Below are 21,206 nucleotides of genomic sequence, written 5' to 3'. Positions count from 1 at the left end.
CCATTCCCTCTCTTTATCTTCACTATAAATGATACAAAAAAGCACATGCCCAAAAGAAGCAAAAGCATACACAGTGGGGATTTGCTAGTGGGCGCCCCGACTGTAAATTCATTGATTAGGAGCTTGGGTATGGCAAAATGGGGGGGTTCTCGATCTTACTTTTTTCTCTTATGTATCAAATTAGAATTTAGAATCTACAAGATGGGTCACGGTCAATGCTAGACTTGACTTCTATGATTAGTCATCCCAGCTAATATTGATAAGTGCATTCGGTAAGACATAACAACCTACATAGTGTCTTCGACGCATCAGCATGCTCAAGCAGCCCTTATGATTTTACCGAGTCCAGGCATTTCGATGACGGTGTGGATGTAACGAGGCGACAGGCTTGTTACAAGACTGCCCTAAGTGCTTGCGGAATACATAAATTACAATCCTAATGTCAAGATATGCAGATGTTTAGAATTACTGCCCGAACAGAAACGGAGTATTTATCATGGTTGTCTTTGAGAAATTTATACTATTCATATCACCTTGTCACTCTGCAGTAGTCTTTTAGATTTACATATGATTCATATGAAAATCCTGGATCTGGTGTAGTAGCCCTAATGACTGTCGATAGGGACTTGGAAGCTTGTGCAGTATAAAATTCCAGGCCGAAAAGCGGAATGTACTCGCTCATATCACCGGCAAATGTAAAAGCGGAGACGATAGATAATTTCATGGTTGCTTCTCTATTAAATACTTAGGTGGTTTAATGCTCGATGATAACTAGAACGACTTATCTTTTTCTATCTCGATGATTCAATATTGCGGTTTCTGTTGGATTGATCGTTTATAGAGAGAGGTATTTCTATAGCTTTGATGATGTGAGTAGAGGTTATTTTGAGAGGTGTTAATTAAGTGATCGTGATTATGGTTATGGTTATGGTTATGGTTATGGTTATGGTTATGGCTATGAGCATGAGTAATCTGGAATAGGTTCCCTTGGAATTATTTACTTCAAGTGGCATACTTATATTGTAGGGTTATTGGGCTTGTTAGATTTGTTGGCTGAGTTTGGAAGACGAGATAGATGGATCTTGGAGATTCTCAGCTATATGCGATGCGATACGATACGATTTATATTTGCATTGACTAGCGAAGTATAGTTGGTGTTGGTTGGATCGGTAAGATGGAGTTGAAAATATTAGAGTGACTTTGTTTCTCATTATCTTCATCAATAGATGATTTATTTATAATTGAGATTTTATTGAGATTTTATTTAGATTTTATTTTATTTCATTTAATTACTCTTAAGATGATCAAAAATTCATAAAAGACGATTGAAATTACTTTCAAATATATCCTGCATTCCACGAATACTACCAATTGCAATATTAGCTAGACAATCAACTCCTCTGTTTATACCTGACTCCCTTTAAACTCTCAATTGAGATAGCGGATCTGGATATTCTACTTTAAAATTTTTGATTCATGATAAATCGAAAACAGATTTATATATATAATAAATAATCTTTTATATAAGTCTAGTACCCCCTTTCTGGGCCACCTCTAATATAGGCTACTGTCACGAATTTGTTACGTCCAAAACGATTAGTATGTCACATGACCATAAAACATGTGATGGAACGGTGAGGAACGAACGTTCCTAGGAACAACCAGGAACGACGATTCCTAGTTAACCATAGGCACGAAGGACTATATAATCAAGATGGATTTCTTTTGTATAGAGCTTCGTGCTCAAGATCAATCATTTAGTATACTCTACTATTAGTTACGAATTGCATATCATTATTGTCATTACTTTAAGTCCCTGCTTGACGCCTAGTTATAAACTACCTCGAGAGCCTAGAGCACTTCCACGTGATCTAGACGGCAAACCTCGTAACAGAATTGTGGTTTGGATTAGTGTCCTGAGGCATATTTGGGATCACGTGATGGAGCCTCTGGGAGCGTAGGCTCCTCGGAGTTCCAGGAAAGGGCTCATTATATAGTCAGAGTAGTTTCATAGTATAGGAGCTTCGTGCTCAACTTAGTTATCAACTAGTTTACCTACATTCTACTTGATCTAGTAACGACTTCACTTCCAAGTGAATACCAGTGATAAAGCCTTAACCCATAACTACCAACCGACGAACCTTAGGCAGCCGCTGCCTTAAGTACAGTATCGTTACAATTTGATTGAATTTGATTTAAAAAATCAAAAAAATTTATAGTTTATTTTTAATTACTTTTATTGAAAAATTATTCTAGACTTTGTTAAAGTGAATGGTTCCTGCGTAGCACGTGCATAGGGCACTAGTCCTATTAGGACTAGATTGAGAAGCTCTCTGTAAGAGAGCTTCGCACTTCCGTAGAACTTAGAAGAGAGATTAACCTACTAGACCAATATTACCTCAGTTCTGCCCTATCAGCTTCCCACTATTCCCTGTGTGAGGCCATTCCTTTTAACAGACTTTAATAATTTTTCAATTTTGTATATAAATCCTACACATGTCACACTCAAGAATACTGGGTAAAGTATCTTGTATTAGAAAATACTAAGCTAAGGAGAAAAGAAGAAGGAAAACAAGAGTAGCGAGTTTTCCTGTGATTAAATACAAACGGGGCATGCCACGTGACCCGGAGGTGTGAGGCGTCACAACACAAATCGGAAATCAAAAAGTTTAAGGTTATAAATCTCAATGAAATTAATTTCAAAAAATCTAAAATTTTCAGAATTGAGTTATAGTTATATAGTTAATTTATAATTCAAATTTTATTAAATTCTATTAATTGATTGTAAAGTTATTAATAGCTGAAAATAGTAATTTTTGGTGTAAAAGGGTGGTTCAAAAGAGGGGTGGTCCAAAAGTAGGGTACTAGACTTATTGTCCCTAATCTAATGAATTTGATGTATTAATAAATATATAATCATCTGGAATCATAAAAGGCAGGTCATAGATTATTTATGATTTTAGGATATGTTACATATATCCAAAAGGAAATAGATCATTTCGGGCAATGCGGATACTCTTGTAAGATTACTTAGTTCAATCCGTGGTGACTTATCTAACCAAGCAACTTAAATCCAAAGTAACTTTTAGTATTAAAAGCTGAAATCTACTGAGCCTCTTGCTTGCATAATGTAGCTCTGGAAAACCCACGAAAGATAATATGAATCCGAGGTTCTCTGTCTACGTAGTTGGCTACATATGTATAGGTCTTTCTCAACATCGATTGTCTAGATCAGTTCACCTCCTTGGACGCCAAGCCACGTCCGATTCCTAAATCGGCATTTATTTACTAATATTTTGGAGCACGGATAACTTAGATCAACATGGAACTATTCGCGAGTTTCCAGATGTGACGGAACTAATGGATTCACCCTCACAGACTTGAACTCCGCCTCTTACCCGTGCTATATTTTAGCTGCAACCATTACCACTAAATTTTCTCATACATCTATTACCAGACACCGAGTGTTGGCGTGTAGATACTATAGTAAATATGGATGCGCTCGACTGGGAGGGAGTATGTTTAGATTACAAAGAGTGATTCCAGGGATATATTCTCGAATATATAACTCTTATTTTAGACACTTCAGCTGCATTATTGCAACCTTTTCAAATCGCTTGATTTAAACATAAGTCTAGTACCCTACTTTTGGACCACCCCTCTTTTGGACCACCCTTTTACACCAAAAATTACCATTTTTAGCTATTAATAATTCAACAACCAATGAATTAAATCAATTGAAATTTTAATTACAATATCTTTATATAAATATAAACAAATTCTGAAAATTTAAAGAATGGAAGCTCTTCTATTCATAACCTAAGCATCGTGTATGGTATGACTTGACGATTCGGCTTCGCTTACACCAAAAGGCCTATTCAGCAAGATGGAAGATATTTCTTAATCCAATCGCCCGTCTCGACCATCACCAAGTTTGTTGTGAGTTCACACCAACTCTCATTATGTTTCATTGTGTTTCAAGAAGGAAACATTTGGCCATAGATATATGTATATGCCTTAAAACATGAAAAGTGAAGTTCATGTTTAACATTGCTTCTACCTGAAACATTTTCGCCCGATGATCAATACGCAGATCCCGCAGAACCCATCGACCCCCTTCTAATACTACAATACTACGCCCCGATAAGAAGCATCAAACCCCTCATCCAACAACTAACTAACCATTCAAAATGCAAACAACACTGCATCACCTTCAGAAATATTACTTACTCCGCGTCATAGCCTTAGCCAATGCGATTTCCAATTACGCACGAAAAGCCGAGCCGGCAGCAAAGAAGCAAGATCAAATACAACCAAATATAAAAGATACTACTTGATTGACGAGTTACGAAAACACCTCGACCAAGAAGAATGTAGCTGTTATAGCGAAAGACAAAGAAATAGTTAGTGAACTGGTTGACAAATAAGTCATAGGAATAGCAGAGCTGTAAGATGCTGCCAAGAAGGCTATACAGGATAGAAAGAGTTTCAAAACCGATAGGCTGATACTAATTATGTTGCTCGTGCTAGTAAGACTACATATTTCGTTCTTCACAAGGACAGATGGGTTTTCGATGCAAGGAATAATGATATCATTCAAAAGTTGTCTGGTGAGGATGGAGAAATGGAGCAGCTTCAAGCCACTTTTCATAATCGAACACGAAATTTGCGGTGGTGATCGTGTCTCTAAAACTTTGCCTCCCTTAACCTTTGCATTTTACGCAATACAAGATCACCATACGGCAATCAACTTTACTAATCTAACCAATACACAGTATCAACGACCGTGAAGACTTCAGCACAAGTCCAGCTAATCCATCTTCACGTATAAAATTATCGGGCATATATATGCCCATTAATTAGAGTTTATCCACATCAAAACTCTACATATAATGAATGATTTAGCGATGCTCGATGTAGAGCAGAACCAGACCTGATGCAACAAGGTTACGGTACTTTTTCCTTCTAAACTAATAATGGCTGTTTCCTCGATTCGAGATTGACTGTAAGGTACTGTGGTAGCTTGAAAGCTTCTAGCAGCATGCGTAAGTAAATACACCAAGGCATTAAAGCAAAAAAAATAAAAAAAATAAAAAAAAATATTCATCACAAGCGCCATATTTAATTCTTCTCGATCTAGATCTAAACACCCAACCACATACATACACGCACGCAAACACGTAAACACACGCAACAACAGGCTACCCGAACACACTACTCCATAAACATTCATTAAGAAGAGACCGAACTCATAGGGTATCAAGCCATATATTCATTCGATCGATTAACTGAGCAATAGCAATAGAGAAAAGAAAGCTTTGGGTATATTAGAAATGGTATAAAATGCACACCCCTGCACATATTCCAAAACGTAACAAAATCTCAGACTAGTTCCAACCTGGTGCGTCCCTTATTTCCACAGAAAATCAAGCGATCATGCAATTAGTGTGCTGATTGATGCGCAAACTCCCAATCTATTTCAACCTCATCTCCCGAGGAAGAAAGATGGCTTCAGCAAATGCAATGCTTCTAGCATGCTATTTCGTCAACATTGTATCGTACAGAGAAATTAAAGAAAATCCGGAACCCTTCATATTATACATAGCCGTTTCCATTGTATCTAAAGTGTGATGTAAATTATTTTCATGTCGATCCTGTTGTTCCTGTGTAACCGATGATTTCTCGGTCATCATCAACTAGTCTGCCATATCTTTATGACTGTTAGTGCTGTATCCGAAAGCCAAAAAGCAGAACCAAAGACGAAATGGGAACTTACTCGAGCATTAATCTGAAGAACCATACTTCAAGGTCTTCATTCCTGAGCACATGATTCGCCCACTCTCTTCCCTGAAGAGCAATCCGCTCCGCTTCTTTCTTCCCAACATCTTCTCCCGCGAACCATCGTACTGCCTCAACCCATTCATCTCCTCTCAAACTCAAAGGGATATAATGCACCCAAGGTTTCAACCATTCCTCATGCCATTCTCTGAAGATAGCCATTTTGTACACTAAACTTTTACTCTTCAAGAACGCGTAAAATCTTCCACTGAAAGCATTCCCATCCATGTCAAGTAGGTACTTATATTTCCACGCATCTTGCTGCTTCGCCGCCTCTTTAACATCAAAAAACTGTTTTTGTGCATCACAATCTCCAGGGTCGCATTGTCCGACATGGGAGAAGAAAATGTCGAAAATTTCTTTGAAATCACTCCGTGGTACATTCTTCACCTGCCAATCTTCCTTGGTCTCTTCACCTCGATTGACTAAAATTTTTGCCTGATCGCCAGAATTAACTTTTTGAACCACCTTTTGCCTGTGTTGCCGTCTCCAGCCACCATCTCGACTAAAGCCTCCAGTTGTCGAACCCCTCCAGTATATTTTATCTTCCTTGTCCTTCCATGACCTGTCCTCAGCTTCTTCATATGGTACCTTGCCATACCAGTACCAAGGAGATGGGTATAATATATCGGAGAATGACGAGATTTTCGATTGCGAGAAAATTGGGAACAAGTCATGTACGATGTTGAAGGCGTTGGGTCGATCAAAAAATCCGAAAGATTCGCTAAAAGAAGGGGATTGACAAATATCGGAGAATGCAGTTTGATTGTAGACAAATCCTAGCTCCGTCACGGCATAACTAGGGTAATTGTCCTCTTTCAGTCCGTCATCGAGACTCCTGGCGGCACTATCTGGAGGGCAGGACAGCCTCGAGTGGGTCCAGGTTGGTTGATGAGAAAAGACGTTGAATCGTGTGGTCTTCACCTCCGGCACTCTTAAGCCATCGCTAACGACATCTATCGGTCTTGGCGACCATGAATTCCTGGGTGCTTCAACTGAATTTGCGTTTGGCATATTTTGATCCTTTGCAACATGCACTAGTCGAGCTAAGTCATCATATGGCACAACAACGCGAGGTTCGTCGTGAATGTTGAAGCAGAGGTCCATATCAGGAAGATACTTCAAGAATGGCTTCATCATTCCAACCGTAGCATCTTGTTGCCATTGATTCCCTCCCTCAACCTTTGTAACCTTTCCTCCTCTAATCAACAGCCCTATTAAATTATTGGGAAATCCCAATGCTTCTCGCGCTCTTCCTCTTATGGTTTCCGGTTTTAGCCCCCAAAACGGCGTTAAGGATGTATGGATATTATCATATTCGTCAATAAGTTGCACCCCTTTTGACTTCGCGAAATTGTACCATTTGTCGAAGTTGGGAGGTGGAGGTATCCCGTATCGTTTTCTATATTCTGCCACTGCCTCCTCCAGCGTCTTTGATTGTTTTGCCTTTACATTCTCGAATGCTTGCTCATTATCCTTTATTAATTGGTAAACTGGATGCGAAGGACCAATATGATATGAAGCTGTCTGCGGTTTCTTCACGTCAATGGTAGTAGGTATTCGAGGGTTGGGTATGCTTGGCTGTTTCGGTTTCTGGTTGGAAGACGGGAAAGAGCTCGAATGGTATGGAAAAGGCGCCCGTAAATAGAATATCGAGAATGTAGCCAAGGTGAAAATTGTAATTAGTAGTAGGAATTGGCGAGACTTCATTTTCCGCCGGGTCGTCATTATCATTGCGCTGAGAGAAGGTCTCCTCGAATCATCATGTCCATCGAACGGAACAAAGTGCACTTTTTCAACGCGATGTTGAAATGCCGCACTCGAGCTCCTGCGGCGACTTTGTCCAGCCATCGTAACGAAAGGGCCAGAAACAGAACTCTTTGTACTCCTGCTGGTACTTCCGCTGCTTGTGAGACCCCCTTGTTCTGGAGAATCCGTTAATTTATCCTTGCACAACGAATGCGGCCAGTCCTGCCGACTGGGAATGAAAGCTCTCGACGCGCATATGAGTGGATTGGATAAAGTCCTATACGAATTGTGAATAAAAGAAGGGCAGGAAATATACAAATGTTTGTATATATGTGCGTGCAGTTGCGACGAATTGAAGTTTGCAGGTAATTCTCTTCTTTGGCCGATTACTCGATATTTATTTTTACAATACTTTCGTCCTAACGTTGTTGGCTGTACGTGGGTGGAGATTCCTTCCGATGTTCTGGCCACAACCACAAAATGCTACCTTACACCTACCTACCTTACTTACTTACTCCGTATAAATTGAAAAGTCTGGCTCTACCAAAATCCTCCGGCTAGATGGATTGCCCAGAGCCAATGCTCCATTCTTTCATTCCACGAAAAGGTTATGTTAATCTCGCCATATTGTACAGTAGTCCCCATGTCCTGGTTATGAATATGAACGACTGTATAAAAGGATTTGAGTGACGGGACAAATCCGATCCGTGAAACATAAGCTCATTTACATCTTGGCTATCGAAACTTTTTCTCGGAGGATTTTTGTTATGTTTTTTTACAAGATGCATTTTGCACTGGAGGAAGTAAAACACTCCTTCATTTATCCTACCACTACTCTGGACGTTTTCAAAAGTTCGTATATATAGATGGGAATATTTTGGTGTTCAAGCCAAAAAGCTTAGGACATAACAATATTGACGTTTTACGCCCCGAATATGCGCCGTCGGGTGTTGTGATTGGCTCGAGTTCACACATTCAGGAGTTATCGTTAGTGCCACAACATATTTGCTTACTGCCGATGTGACATGGCATACGAGTAGGATTTATTGCCCCTTGTGGTAGCGCTATACGCGCGTCTTAGGATCCAGTCTGGATCATATTTGTTCACATATAGATGCTTACATACTACAAAACATTAGGTCTGACAAGATAAAGTACTGCATACCTTAACAAAGAACATTTCAGAAATAAATCAATTCAAGAATATGCAAATTTGCAACGGAGAAGTATGTGTTCATAAGATTAAATTGACTTTTAGCGTAGACCTTATCTATTCTTCAAGAGAAGAATTCGAACTATGCGGTAAAGCAAGAACGAAATGGGTATATTCCGCGACCTGTCCCAGATATTACTCCAACCCCGAAAGCTGGAGACCCTAGATGGCTACATTTCTCATGATGCTTTTTGTCCCTTTATTGATATTTTCCGTTTAGTAGAAGAAACCGAGGATCTTTCCGGCAACGTGCTTGCGTCTAGCCTCCTCGTGGTCCATGATACCAGCGGAGGTGGTGAGGACGATGTGTCCGAATTGACGGGATGGCAAAAGCTTGACAACCCACTTCTCGAAATCCTCGATCTTGACGTTGTATCTTGGGGAGATAACACCGGTCTTGTTGAGACTGTGGTGTAGAATTAGCAGCGTGTTCTTCAGGATGACATTAAAGTTTCTGCTTACCGGCCGTTCAATTGAACAACAATCTTTCCGGAACGGTGGTCATCAACCTCCTCGAATTCTCCGATGTAACCTAAAAAAAGGAACATTAGTATGTTGCGAAAGATTAAACATATAACTTCATGGGTAAAATTCAGAGAACGTGTAAGATCCGCGCAGGTTGATATATCGGCAACTTAAAGGACTTTGATCGTGTGGAATTGAGATCATTATCTAGTTATCATGCCGAATAAATGTGTAATATAAAATGCTGACTACATACCTTGCTTTTGCATGACACCGAGGAACTTGACGATGACCTTGGAGGATGGGCGGATGAGGACTTGACGCTTTCCGGCCTTCTCGGCGTTGTTGATGGCGTTGAGCGCATCATTGAGGACTGAAGTCTTAACCATTTTGACGGATAGAGATTCTCAAATAATCTTTATTGATCAAAAGTGAGGTATCTGTAGAGTCGGTATGTTAGCCTTCAAGATTTCTCAAGCATAAAGAGTGCCCTCATGATTGACAAGAGGGTTCTAAAGCTCGTGTCGAAGAATAGAGTGAGTAGTGTCGACATCTTTCAATTGCTATGGATTCATGGTGACAAAATAAGCCAAAGCTTATCAAATGCCGGATCCAAGAAATACCACAATCACAATTGAGTAGATGATCGATTTACTCCTCCGTGTCAATCATGAAGGACGTTTGAGAAAATGCATCATCATAGCATATACACACCTCGTTGTAGAATTGGCGTGGAAGTTGTCGTGGAGAGGGAATAACTTTTCGAGATCGTGAGGTTTTCAGTCAAGATTTTACTATGGAGAATTCTAAAATTCATTGTGGGCACTTTTCGTGCTTACCTAATTAATCGCTAGGGTCTCGCTAAACGTACAATAATATCAACACAAGATTCTGAAGCTAATTTTCTCCATACATTAAAATACAAATATACCAACATACTCTTCGAGGACCTAAAGATATCATCACAATCAAGATGGTGAGTTTATTTTTGTTCTTTTTCGACCGAAAAGGTTCATGAATCCTATGCGCCATTGGCGCAATGCTTGTAGTCATATACAATTGGGAATATTTCCCCCCCACCAACATTCGAGAATTCAAGAAACGGATTTTTACATTCAAGCACCGCGGCTAACCTCCATGCTTTACACAGTCTGACGTAGAAGAGCCAACCTCCCCAATTGTCGCCGAGGCCGACGAGGTCGAAGTTTCCGGAGATGCATCCAAGGGACAAATGTCCGTTATCGACGCATTGAAGGGTGTCCTCAAACTCGCACTTATGCACGATGGTCTCGCCAGAGGTCTCCGTGAAGCTTCCAAGGCTCTCGACCGTCGCCAAGCACACATGTGTGTTCTCAACGAGGCTTGCGAGGAGGAGGCATACAAGAAGTTGGTCGTTGCTCTCTGCTCCGAGCACAAGATCCCCTTGATCAAGGTTCCAGACGGAAAGCAATTGGGCGAGTGGGCTGGTTTGTGTAAGTCTTGGATATAACACCACTACCATGGGATATCACTGACAGTTTTCTAGGTGTTTTGGACCGTGAGGGTAACGCACGCAAGGTTGTCAACTGCTCATGCGTTGTTGTCAAGGATTGGGGTGAGGAGTCCCAAGAGCGCACCATGCTCCTCAACTACTTCCAAACCGAGCAATAAATACGCCACGGAGATGGAGCTTCCAGAGCGGATAGTCATTGTATCAATCGGATTTATACACACATAGCGTGGATTACTGGTGTCAATGACATTGCCTATGGAGCAACAAAATCTCGTCTTTTTTTCGCAGAGTGAACGCGCGTGAATATGCATGTATGAGGCCCTTCTTTGCAAGTCATTTGCGGCCATGGCAAATCCCTTTGACTTACACCTCTGTGAGCTGCGGAGGCGAGACTTATGAGCTTGAGAGCAAGATAGGTCTCTGCCCTATGCTTGGGCTCATCTAGAACCTGATAAATATATTCTTAAATGACGCCCGACACCTTTCTGCTCGCAACTTTATGTTCTCCCTATCCTGCATTCAAACCTTCAATTTGCTTCATCCCGTCATCTAGTCCACACCCCTACTTCCTTCCCTCAACCATAAGAATATGATATCCAAACCCTGTCTTTACCTCCCTATACTTTGGTTTCGTCGTAGTACTCGCCTCCATCTCAAAAGCCACTTTCTCAAACTCAGGATCTAAATCTCCTTTCCCTTTCCATCCCAATGCTCCTCCTACATTATCTCATATCAGCCCGTTTCCCTAGTCGAATCTCTCTCTTACCAGAAAGAGGTACATATATAACGTAATAAGTAGCAAACAAGAAAAACCTACCAGCCCTCGCCTTATCCTCAGAAAACTCACGAGCAACATCGTCAATACTTAGCACCAGCCTCTAGCTTCTGCAGCGCTTCCGTCATTTTACTATGTTTGGAGCACTGTTGCAAATATATATATTAATATCCAGTCCAGAATAATGACATACTCGGATCCCATAATCAAAATTAAAATGTCAGTGAGACGCACAAGTATATGTCGAACATTGATTTGCTGGGCACCTTTAACTTTTGTTTCTTTCGCATCGACATCGTCTTTACCCTTTCCTTTTTCCCTCCTCTTGCCCCGAGCGGACCTTCCTCTGTCTGGTAGCAAGGATGACCGAATAGCCTTGAAGTAAAGTTAGACTACCGGGTTTCCTATTCGTCTGCGATGAAGAGCTGCAAATCTGGAGCTGGATGTTGTTAGTGAGTGCGATCAATTTGATATGTACGAAATATGCGCTAACCGAATTCGATGGAGAGGCATTTGACATGCCTGTCGGGACCTCGGAATTTCTTTCCGATCTTGAACTTTGACTTCATTTCTCTGAAGAATGTTCTTGTGACAAGTTTATTTTATTTTCTCTCATATATACAATCATTTATCCTTTTAAGAGCATTTCTTACTTGTTTCATGATTTTTACTTGTACAAACCGTTCCTTTTCTGTTCTTATATCTTCAAACTTGCTTGTATCATTTCCAGACATATATATACAATTTGTCACTTCGTTCGATAGACTCCCTTTCATTGAAAATATACCCAGCTAGACAATACCTTCACTATTCAACACAACCCGCCCAAATGACACCATCTATAGCCCTCGATGCCACCGGTGCATGCTCAAACTCCTTCCCCTCCACGAAATCTACCTCACCCCCAGACTCCTTCCACAGACTCGTTGCAGACCTCTCCAGAATCCTCGGACCATCTTCTGGCCTCACATCCGCCGATGTAGATGTAGAGGAACCTCAATCCTTAATGGAAAACTACATATCCAACGAAGACGAATGGAAACAATATGCATTTGCGGATCTAAGTAGAGGCTACACCAGAAATTTGGTCGATGAAGGGAATGGAAAAAGTAACCTGGTAAGACTTACTTCACTCCCACCTACCTTTTGTTTACCAACATTGAAACCGCAAAGCTAACCACAAAATCCCCATCTAGTTAATCCTCGTCTGGACTCCCGGAAAAGGCTCCCCACTCCATGACCACGCCGACGCGCACTGTCTCATGAAAGTCCTCTCAGGAACCCTCACCGAAACACGCTACACATTCCCCTCTACCAGCATCCGGCAATCCTCCCTCTCCTCCGATACCCAACCCATCCCCGCTCCACCCACAATAATAAAAACCACCACCTACACCACCAACCAAGTAACCTACATGTCAGACAATCTCGGACTCCACAAAATCTCCAATCCGTCGCCTCACAGTGTAGCAGTGAGTTTACATCTATATACGCCGCCGAATGCGGCGAGGGAAGGTTGTAATATTTTTGATGAGAGGACTGGAAGGAAAAGTCATATCACACAGTCTAATTTCTATTCCATGTTTGGGAGGAGAGTTGGCGGGCAAGTGTAGATTGTATTGGTGTATTATATTGTATAATTGTTGTGTAAAGATATTTCGAAATAGGGATCTAAACATAAATATTAGATGTAGATATAGATGTAAGTGTAGATGTAGATTGTATCATACTATATTGTATATCAAAAAAGAACTTTATATATAGACCTAGACCTAGATATAGATAGGTATAATATGCACAATACGAAAGCTATAGGATTAGCATATATTACATAGCATAGCACAATCAATCCCAGCTCAACACTCCACCCCGAAATATCATAACAAAACTCCAGAACCCCTCAAAATCACACATAACGACATACTACCACAAATCCAATATCTATAAATCTTAGATTAAATAAATAGCATTACTAGGCATGAAATATCTACCTCAAATATTCACATACTATCGAGGTAAAAATTTAAAGCAGAAATATGTTTGAAGAGTTCGGTATGGTTATGGGATGCCAAATTCTATAATTGTAGCCAATTTGATGTGTGTGGCAGAAGAAAGAGGAGGAGGTATGGAGTATGTTGGAGAGAATTCATGAAAACTTGAAAAGCCTTTGATTGCATGTATCAAAACATGCTAGGGAGTATTGGACGGGGATCCGAAGGAGGTGAATAAGAGTTCACTCCATGATTTAGTTCGAAACACTTTTCCCTTTCCGAGGATTACATTCTTAATAATTATACTTTTTATTCATGTCATATCGACAGGTATGGAGTCTATTTACAAGTAACTGCATGAAATTTGCGGTCCATAACCTCTCACCGTATCTAACTACAATTAATTTAGCTTCAAAATCCCGTCTTCAACCATACAGCGATCGCTTCAATGTAAGATATAAATCATCTGCCAGAAGAAAAGTCTGGTTGGTAGACCTGGACGCCTCCTCGCTGCATCAACTCCCGAAGAGCCATTGTAGCATACATGCTTGAGCCAAGACCAAATTTGACAATGACAGCAAGTCGTGCAGGTCTCGACTCCTCGGTAGCTTCTTCACCACCTGGTGCGCTCGCCATTTCAGCATCAGCAGATGTTGCCTCAAGTGATTCGGATGGTTTATCCTCCTGCTTGACCTCAGTAGAAGATACAACAGGATTGCTGACCTTCTCATCGTCAACTTCAACAACTTCGGTAACTGCTTGGTCTTTCTCGTTCCGGTCAACAGATCCCTTCGAAATCTCTTCAGCAGATCTCTTCAGACCAACCGAAGCTTCGAGCTTGACACCTCCTTCTTGAGCCTCATTGTCCTCGTCGGATTCGGCACCTGGGAGCTCGGTGACTTCAACCTTTAGCTTCTTCTCGGTACCTGATGTTGCATCTTTCGAGGTGTTCTCTGCGATAACCTCGTTCTTTGAACCGAGAGTTTGTTGAATTCTGACCCCAGTGCGACGACCCTCATCATCTGCAGAAGTTTGTATGAATGTCTCCTTATACATTGGCTGCTTGATAGCATCCACATCGACAGGCTTTAGCTTTTCTTCCTCCCAGGCTTCAGCGGAAGCTTTGTCTTCTTCAGCAAGCTTGGTAGGTAGTGCTTTCCAAGCATTATGCTGAGCGCTACCAGCGTAAAGAGCGTTATTTTGGCGACCTTCTTCCACAGCATCAGCCATGTGACGAGCACGGCCACCTTGTTCTCTTCCACGTCGATCGTTCTGAATGCCATTGTTCTCTTGATCGTTATCTGGATGAAGCTTATTCTCCTGGAAAGACGCATACCCGTGTGGATCACCTGCTTTTCTAGTATATACGTGAGTGGTTGCGATGTGGCTAGGACCATTCGCCTGAGTCTTGGCCTTCTCGATGATCTCCAAGTCAGTCTCAACCAACTGTTCTCTTTCATCGTGGTAGGTTTTGACTTCGAAAGTCATGCCCTCTCTGACTTTGCCAATAAGGTTTCTGTAGCTACCACTCAGACTAAAGTCCTTGATCTTTCGACGCATATCGGCAGGATCCAGACCGCCGCCTTGTTCACCAGCCATGAATTCCTTGTAATAATCTCCAATTTCGTTGCTAGGGTATTCAATGTCAAAACCTGGCATAGGGAGGACAATATCAAAGATGGTAAAATTGCCGCTGCCAGCTTCTTCGGCCGAAAGACAGCGTGCGCGCTGGAAAACTTCATCGGAACTAAGTGCTGCATCTCCCCCAGATGCATGAATCACAACTTCTCCATTTTCATCAACTTCATCTCTTTGTTCGGGGGCTTTGCTCTCTACCAAAACAAGATCGCCCTCAATAACTTTATCTCCATAGCGCTCCCATCTTCTGGAGGCTACGACGTTCCAAATGAAAGATTGATATGAATGCACGTACATGGTACGGAGATGGCGCGAAATTGATAGTATAGCACCTGCGTAATCGTCATGCTTGCGGGCCGAGGACAAGTGTTGAATGACAGCACGCTCCGCGGAAAATCTTTGTGGAAGATGGTCCCTACAGTAGTTTTTGCCAGTTTCCCGGAATTTATGGATAGCAAGGGCGCGTCCCATATCATCTCTGCCAATACTTCCTCCATCTTTTCCCGACTGAGCTACTGCGAGTGCATCCTCACTGAATGTGAGCAAAGCATCCACAGCACCCTTGAAGTTTCCTTTTAAGATCAACTTGCCGATTTCGTGTGTGCCGATCGCGAAAGTACCGAAACGTTGTAAGCCGAAGTAGTTAAGGAAACCACGGGTTTGTAAATGTGCAATAGCATCACCAACAACATTTTTTGCCGATTGAACCTTTGTAGCATCGTCCATGTCAGTGTCGTCGCCGAAATTGCAATCACGTAAGGTAATGGTAAAAACGTTGCCCTCGAGATCACCCAGTCTAAGTGGATACTTCTCATACTTGAAGTCACCAACTCTTACGCCGTATCTCAGCTTCTGATTGAGATCAGCCATGCTTTTAACATGATGTCTGAAAGCACTAACACGCTGTGCGGTGGCCGCTCGACGGTCTTTGGTGCCTGCGTAGGCGAAATCTTTGGTTTTAGTTCTCAGCAATTTAGACAGCAAGTTGACAGTTTCCATGGTGTCCTTATTCTCTTTGTAAAGTGTGAAGTGAAGGTATTCACCGCCAAGTTCTTGCCATCCAACTTTTCCCTTGGGTTTTGGCTGGCCATTCGATTGACCACGGAAATCCCCCCGGCCGGAATTTTGTTGTCCTCTCCCACGTTGGTTTTGTCCTCTGTCACGTTGTTGCGGAGCAGCTGCGAATATGCTAATAGAATTATCATCCAAGGCTTCAGTCTCCAGCCGCGACTCAAAACGCGAACGCAAAAATCCATGAATACGTCCACGACGGGGTCTATCATCAATCGGTTCGGACTGTAAAGATCCAAACGAACTAGCTTTAGCGTTTGGTTTCTGTTGGATTTTTTTATCGAGCTCAATGATCTGGAGAGCTAGGGTATTACCAAAATACTCAACAAGAACTTCCATATCGTTAGATCGGATTTCTTTGATTTGAACGGCATTTGGATTTTCCGCAGATGGCTGTGCAGGAACATCAACATTAGTTTCAATAACTGAAGTGATTGGAGCCGTAGAGGGGTGGCCATTGGCAATATCAGTAAGAGGCGCAGCTTCAGCTATAGCAGAATCTGCAGAAGTGGCTTGCTCTGATTCATTCTGCCCCGCAGCTTCTGCTACTGGCTGGTTCTCATCAACAATGTCTGCTGAAACAGCATTGGCATTTGCTGCATTCTGCTCACAATCGTCAGCCATTTGTCCTGCTAGGAGAGGAAGCATGAATCGAGATGTTTTGTTGGCTGATAACGTACTCTGTTTTGATGAATTTGAGGAGCTTTCAAATCCTTCAGGTGAACAACTTCTCCTCCCAGGGAAATTTCATTGACCAGGAAATCTGTGTATCTGATCACCAAAATTAGCTGGAGTTCATGGATGAAATAAGTTACAATTGACATATGACTGCAGAAAAATATCTGCAATAGTTGCAAATTGCATCAACTACAACGGAAAGTAAAGGCAAAGGAGTTGGACATGTCTTTAAAAAACGGATTTGTGAGGTATTGACGCGAAGTTTGTTAAGAAAAAAACAAGTAATTGAATTGTTGCAAGCAATCATCTTGAATGACAATAAAACGTATGAGACCATATTGGTAAAAGAACAAGACAAGCATACCTTTGCTTTAATATACCTTGGAATCCAGGATTTTTCTTGTTGACATAGTGAAGTATTCCAGATCTAATTTCTTGAGCATGCTCAGGCTGGGAAGATAATGCAACTTCGGAAACCAAACTTTGGCTTGGCTGATCGATTTCCATTTTGTCACTTGGATTTGCGTTTATATTTGAATTGATGGTTGCGTCTGATTGAGAAGGGGGATATGCAAGAGAAATTGAGGTGGGAACAGAGCTTGGTTTGGAAGAGCTCGAGTCGAGCTTCTGCCTCTTTCGAGGTAACGAACCTTGTTCGTTATTTTCGAAGCTAGCCATATTTGTTGATAAAATTCACTTTCAACACGAAATAGCTTCGAATTGGAAAGAACGGCAATTTTTAATTGGGAAGGTTCCGACGGGGAAGGTGAGAGTGAAGACTGAATTTAAAGGAAATGAGATTTTTATCCAATTATATAATCACGTGATTGTCCATCACACTAACTACGGCAACCAGCCAATCCCAAAAATATGCAGGGCTGTGCGGATGACCTTCTTTAGACTTCACCATCATCAACAACACTGAAAAGGGTTAAAATGAAGATCTTCGAGTCCTTATATCCATATTCAGCCACTGTCAACAGTCTGAAAGTGTTAAGATGGAGAACTTCAGAAACTATTATAGTTCATATCCGTTCATCATATTCATATATTATATATAACCTTATCACATCTCATTACAAGAATTAATGTTGGACTTTTTTCTTCTCCTCTCCCCTCTTAAAATTAGCATCATCTATTCCACTCCTATCGTATTCATCTCAATTCCACGTGTTTAACGCTCTATCCTCAAACTATCAATTCCATGTTGTATCCCTCGGCGGTGATGCCGGGTATGGTTCGAAGGAAAGTGGAAGCGGAAATGCATTTTCGAGTCTGTGGGTCCTATCATCGAGCAATTTGTATGCAGGCTGATCGTAAGCTTTCAATTTCGAGATGAAAACTTTTCGAGCTGTTTCCTTTTTGCTTTCCGAAGACCTGTGTTCTTTGTAAGCAGCCTCACCCTCGCGTGCCTTTATTTCATTCTCAATCATCCTGTTGTAGATGATGAAGTTGTCCATCTGCCATGGGGTTGGAACTACATCTAGTTCTTCCATCGTGTTTTGTCCTGCAAGTTCTACAAGGGTTATGGTGTTACGATAAATGTCAGGTCCAGATGAAGGCTTCAAGAGAACTTGGCCCCAACTTTCGACCTTGTAGCTACATAGAGTCAGCATATATAGAGAGCAATGGGATACTGATGAAGTGTACTTACAGGCCATCATACCGTACCCCAAGTCTGGGTGCTCTTTCACTCTTCAGTTTGTGACCTCGCAGAAGTCTGACCACCGACCCAACACAAGTGAGTCTAACAGCATGGTATGCGCAAACTCTTGATTCGATGATGTGTATCCACTCTCGCCTTCCGATGCCTTTGATTTCAAACCCGGAGAGCATCGAAAATGCAACAGGTTTCCGATTCCCTCCCCAAATGAACCCATCTTTTGCGTCAGACACGATCCCGTCACGGACGGCGCAATATGTGTTCAAAAACCAGCTGTTCATTTTCTAGTAAATACCGGCTCTGTGAAGGATAGGGAAAACTTACGCTCCTGGCTCAAAATTCTCATTTGCTTCCTTCTCTGAAAAGGTTTCGACTCTTCTTATTTTCCACATAGGGCCATTTACTTTCGATACCTCACCATTTGTTTGTAAGTCCAAGTCCCGAAGACAGCCATCCTTCTTCATGACCTTCAGTCGCTCTTCATCCATGGCATGATATCTTTCTCCGAAAGTTTCAATCCATTGCTCGCGAAGCTTTTGTACTTTCCTCATAACTTGTCTGAATGAAGGCCCATGGCTCAGGAAATTGTTCCTCACATGTTGCAAAATCTCCTCCACTATTTTATCCAACCGAGCATGGGCAATAACTTCAAACTCTAGAGACGGCCCTTCGTGTAACAGGTCGTCAATCAGACTTTCCAATGTGTGTATCTCATCAATTGGAACGGCGGGTTTCCTCAACTCTTGGCGTATAAAATCCGACTTTTCAAGACGATAGTCGTCTCCATCTTCATGTGGAGGCTTCGATAACTCTGATATTCTTGAGATTTCGGATAAGATAGATTGGCTGGATGTATCGGAAAATGCCGGCGACAATGGCAACGGATTGAACGGAGAGGCCACTAATTGATGACGCGAGGCTGTCAAAATATTAGCTCAATATCTCACTCGGAAGCAAAGAGACAAGATTGATTTTATCTTACACGGGGGAAGTGGGAGTCTTAATGGGCGTTGTTTCGGTAAAAGTTTGTTCTCTGGTGGTGGTTGAGTAGAGCCAACACGTCGGTCGTCTCTATCCCCGGTACCATCAAATCCGTTGGAAAGCAGTATTGTTGTTGAGATTTTGGGTCCTTCAATATCGATTTCCGGTATATCGTCCAGACGTATCGGTATCGAAATCGACGGGGACACCATGCAATCAGAGATGACTTCACTCATCTTGAATGAGTTATTCCCACACTCCTCGAATGACATATGAAAACCTTTACAGTACTGACAAATAGCAATCGAGTTTACCCGGGAGTTCTTCATGCGGGCGAATGTTCTAACTTGACTTCCATGATCACGACTTTCCGGAAATGGCAAATAGATGGTTTGTGGATCCATGATCGGCAGGCAGGTCTGGAGGGAGGCTACTTCCTTGTGAGGATTGAGTTAGTGCGATTCGCATTCACATCTGGTGATAAGCCAGGTGAATATGAAGCTGAGTAAAATGTTTTGCAAATACAATCGTATTTTCACGTTCTCTTCTGAGGTTGAGAAGCCACTTTCTGGATGTATCCATTTCCAAAACTTGTTAACTAATTATTGTTTCTTTCGCGTTGTAAGATTATGGAAGAAACAAGTGTTAATGTCAATTTTAATTGAAGTTATATAAGCCTTTTTCCCTTTCCGTTTTGGACGGTAAATTGTTGTGTAGACAGAATATCTCCAGGTACAATGCAAGAACGTGATCTTTCCTCTGGTTATCTTCATAGATGTTCCTCATATATACGTCAGACACGAGATTGGGCCTTTCAAAACGTCAACCTTCATTTGAGAAGAAGGATATGTCTACCAGATTCTACTTCCAACCGAACAACCAATTGCATGATCATATTAATGATGAAATGCGTGATGTGATACGGGTCTATCCGCGACTCTTATCAAAAGATCGGTAGATTCACATGACGCTTACTGTTGGATGCATGAGCTCCTCCAAAATGACAGGATTCTCAGTTTTGTTTCTTTGTTATCGACGTAGAACATTACCAGCTCTACCTTTATGGGAATCGGTGTCATAGTTTCCAATCTCATATTTTCGCTTGAAATTACATAAGTTTCTAAGCTTGAGGAGACAAACTCTTTGAGAACTTCAATTCCATCTTAAAATTAAGATATATTATCATGAAAAATCTCTGGTAAATCCTGTCTATATCAGATGTTCGTTTGGCCGTGCGATACATCAAAAATCAGTAAAGTCAAATTTAGAACTCACTCAGATCAAACCGCATATTTCCTACAAGGATACAATTGATTCAAAGTTTCCGAAAGACAAAGCAATAAACCCACTCAATTATTTTCCAAGACTAACAACAATCACAATCATAATATCAATTAATATTTAAATTTCCCCTTTTCTCTTCCCTCTTCACTCGAAAACCACTTACGGAGAAGATTCTCCATTTCCATAGACACACATCTAAAGTTCCCATCTAAACGAGTGTAAAACGTCTTCCTCATCAAGCAATACCAATTTCGCCAATCACCTTTCTCTTTTACAACAAGGCGACAATAAATAACATGTCGTCAAACTAAGCTTTCATAGTGCATATAACTAACGCTGCGATACTTTCTTTGTTAAGCTAATATTAT

At 41.4% G+C, this 21,206-nt stretch overlaps 8 protein-coding genes across 8 annotated transcripts; 3 read left to right on the top strand and 5 right to left on the bottom strand.

Annotated features, from left to right (window-relative positions):
- Positions 1–3,492: 3,492 nt before the first annotated feature.
- SS1G_00069 (predicted protein) lies at positions 3,493–4,863 on the top strand (the record flags this gene model as incomplete). The annotated part of the gene is made up of 4 exons (XM_001597933.1): positions 3,493–3,516; positions 3,883–3,932; positions 4,531–4,671; positions 4,776–4,863. The coding sequence occupies 4 exons, from the start codon at positions 3,493–3,495 to the stop codon at positions 4,861–4,863; spliced, it is 303 nt and encodes a 100-aa protein (XP_001597983.1).
- A 780-nt stretch (positions 4,864–5,643) lies between these two features.
- On the bottom strand, positions 5,644–8,767 carry SS1G_00068 (hypothetical protein; the record flags this gene model as incomplete). Its single annotated transcript, XM_001597932.1, has 4 exons — positions 5,644–5,710; positions 5,777–7,864; positions 8,103–8,176; positions 8,753–8,767. 4 exons carry the CDS (start codon positions 8,765–8,767, stop codon positions 5,644–5,646), a joined length of 2,244 nt encoding a protein of 747 aa, XP_001597982.1.
- Positions 8,768–9,016: 249 nt separating this feature from the next.
- Positions 9,017–9,654, bottom strand: SS1G_00067 (40S ribosomal protein S22; the record flags this gene model as incomplete). The annotated part of the gene is made up of 3 exons (XM_001597931.1): positions 9,017–9,206; positions 9,263–9,332; positions 9,522–9,654. 3 exons carry the CDS (start codon positions 9,652–9,654, stop codon positions 9,017–9,019), a joined length of 393 nt encoding a protein of 130 aa, XP_001597981.1.
- A 584-nt stretch (positions 9,655–10,238) lies between these two features.
- Positions 10,239–10,915, top strand: SS1G_00066 (40S ribosomal protein S12; the record flags this gene model as incomplete). The annotated part of the gene is made up of 3 exons (XM_001597930.1): positions 10,239–10,241; positions 10,416–10,737; positions 10,791–10,915. 3 exons carry the CDS (start codon positions 10,239–10,241, stop codon positions 10,913–10,915), a joined length of 450 nt encoding a protein of 149 aa, XP_001597980.1.
- Positions 10,916–11,265: 350 nt separating this feature from the next.
- On the bottom strand, positions 11,266–12,101 carry SS1G_00065 (hypothetical protein; the record flags this gene model as incomplete). Its single annotated transcript, XM_001597929.1, has 3 exons — positions 11,266–11,319; positions 11,371–11,474; positions 12,026–12,101. 3 exons carry the CDS (start codon positions 12,099–12,101, stop codon positions 11,266–11,268), a joined length of 234 nt encoding a protein of 77 aa, XP_001597979.1.
- A 260-nt stretch (positions 12,102–12,361) lies between these two features.
- SS1G_00064 (hypothetical protein) lies at positions 12,362–13,238 on the top strand (the record flags this gene model as incomplete). Its single annotated transcript, XM_001597928.1, has 3 exons — positions 12,362–12,649; positions 12,729–13,004; positions 13,233–13,238. 3 exons carry the CDS (start codon positions 12,362–12,364, stop codon positions 13,236–13,238), a joined length of 570 nt encoding a protein of 189 aa, XP_001597978.1.
- A 747-nt stretch (positions 13,239–13,985) lies between these two features.
- On the bottom strand, positions 13,986–17,588 carry SS1G_00063 (hypothetical protein; the record flags this gene model as incomplete). The annotated part of the gene is made up of 3 exons (XM_001597927.1): positions 13,986–16,835; positions 16,913–17,003; positions 17,275–17,588. 3 exons carry the CDS (start codon positions 17,586–17,588, stop codon positions 13,986–13,988), a joined length of 3,255 nt encoding a protein of 1,084 aa, XP_001597977.1.
- A 518-nt stretch (positions 17,589–18,106) lies between these two features.
- Positions 18,107–19,958, bottom strand: SS1G_00062 (predicted protein; the record flags this gene model as incomplete). Its single annotated transcript, XM_001597926.1, has 4 exons — positions 18,107–18,509; positions 18,565–18,846; positions 18,898–19,492; positions 19,556–19,958. The coding sequence occupies 4 exons, from the start codon at positions 19,956–19,958 to the stop codon at positions 18,107–18,109; spliced, it is 1,683 nt and encodes a 560-aa protein (XP_001597976.1).
- Between the last annotated feature and the right edge of the window lie 1,248 nt (positions 19,959–21,206).

This window comes from Sclerotinia sclerotiorum, genomic scaffold, assembly GCF_000146945.2.
Source record: "Sclerotinia sclerotiorum 1980 UF-70 scaffold_1 genomic scaffold, whole genome shotgun sequence".
NCBI lineage: Eukaryota > Fungi > Ascomycota > Leotiomycetes > Helotiales > Sclerotiniaceae > Sclerotinia > Sclerotinia sclerotiorum.
Note: the sequence above shows the minus strand (reverse complement) of the source record. Positions and strands in the feature narration are given on the sequence as shown.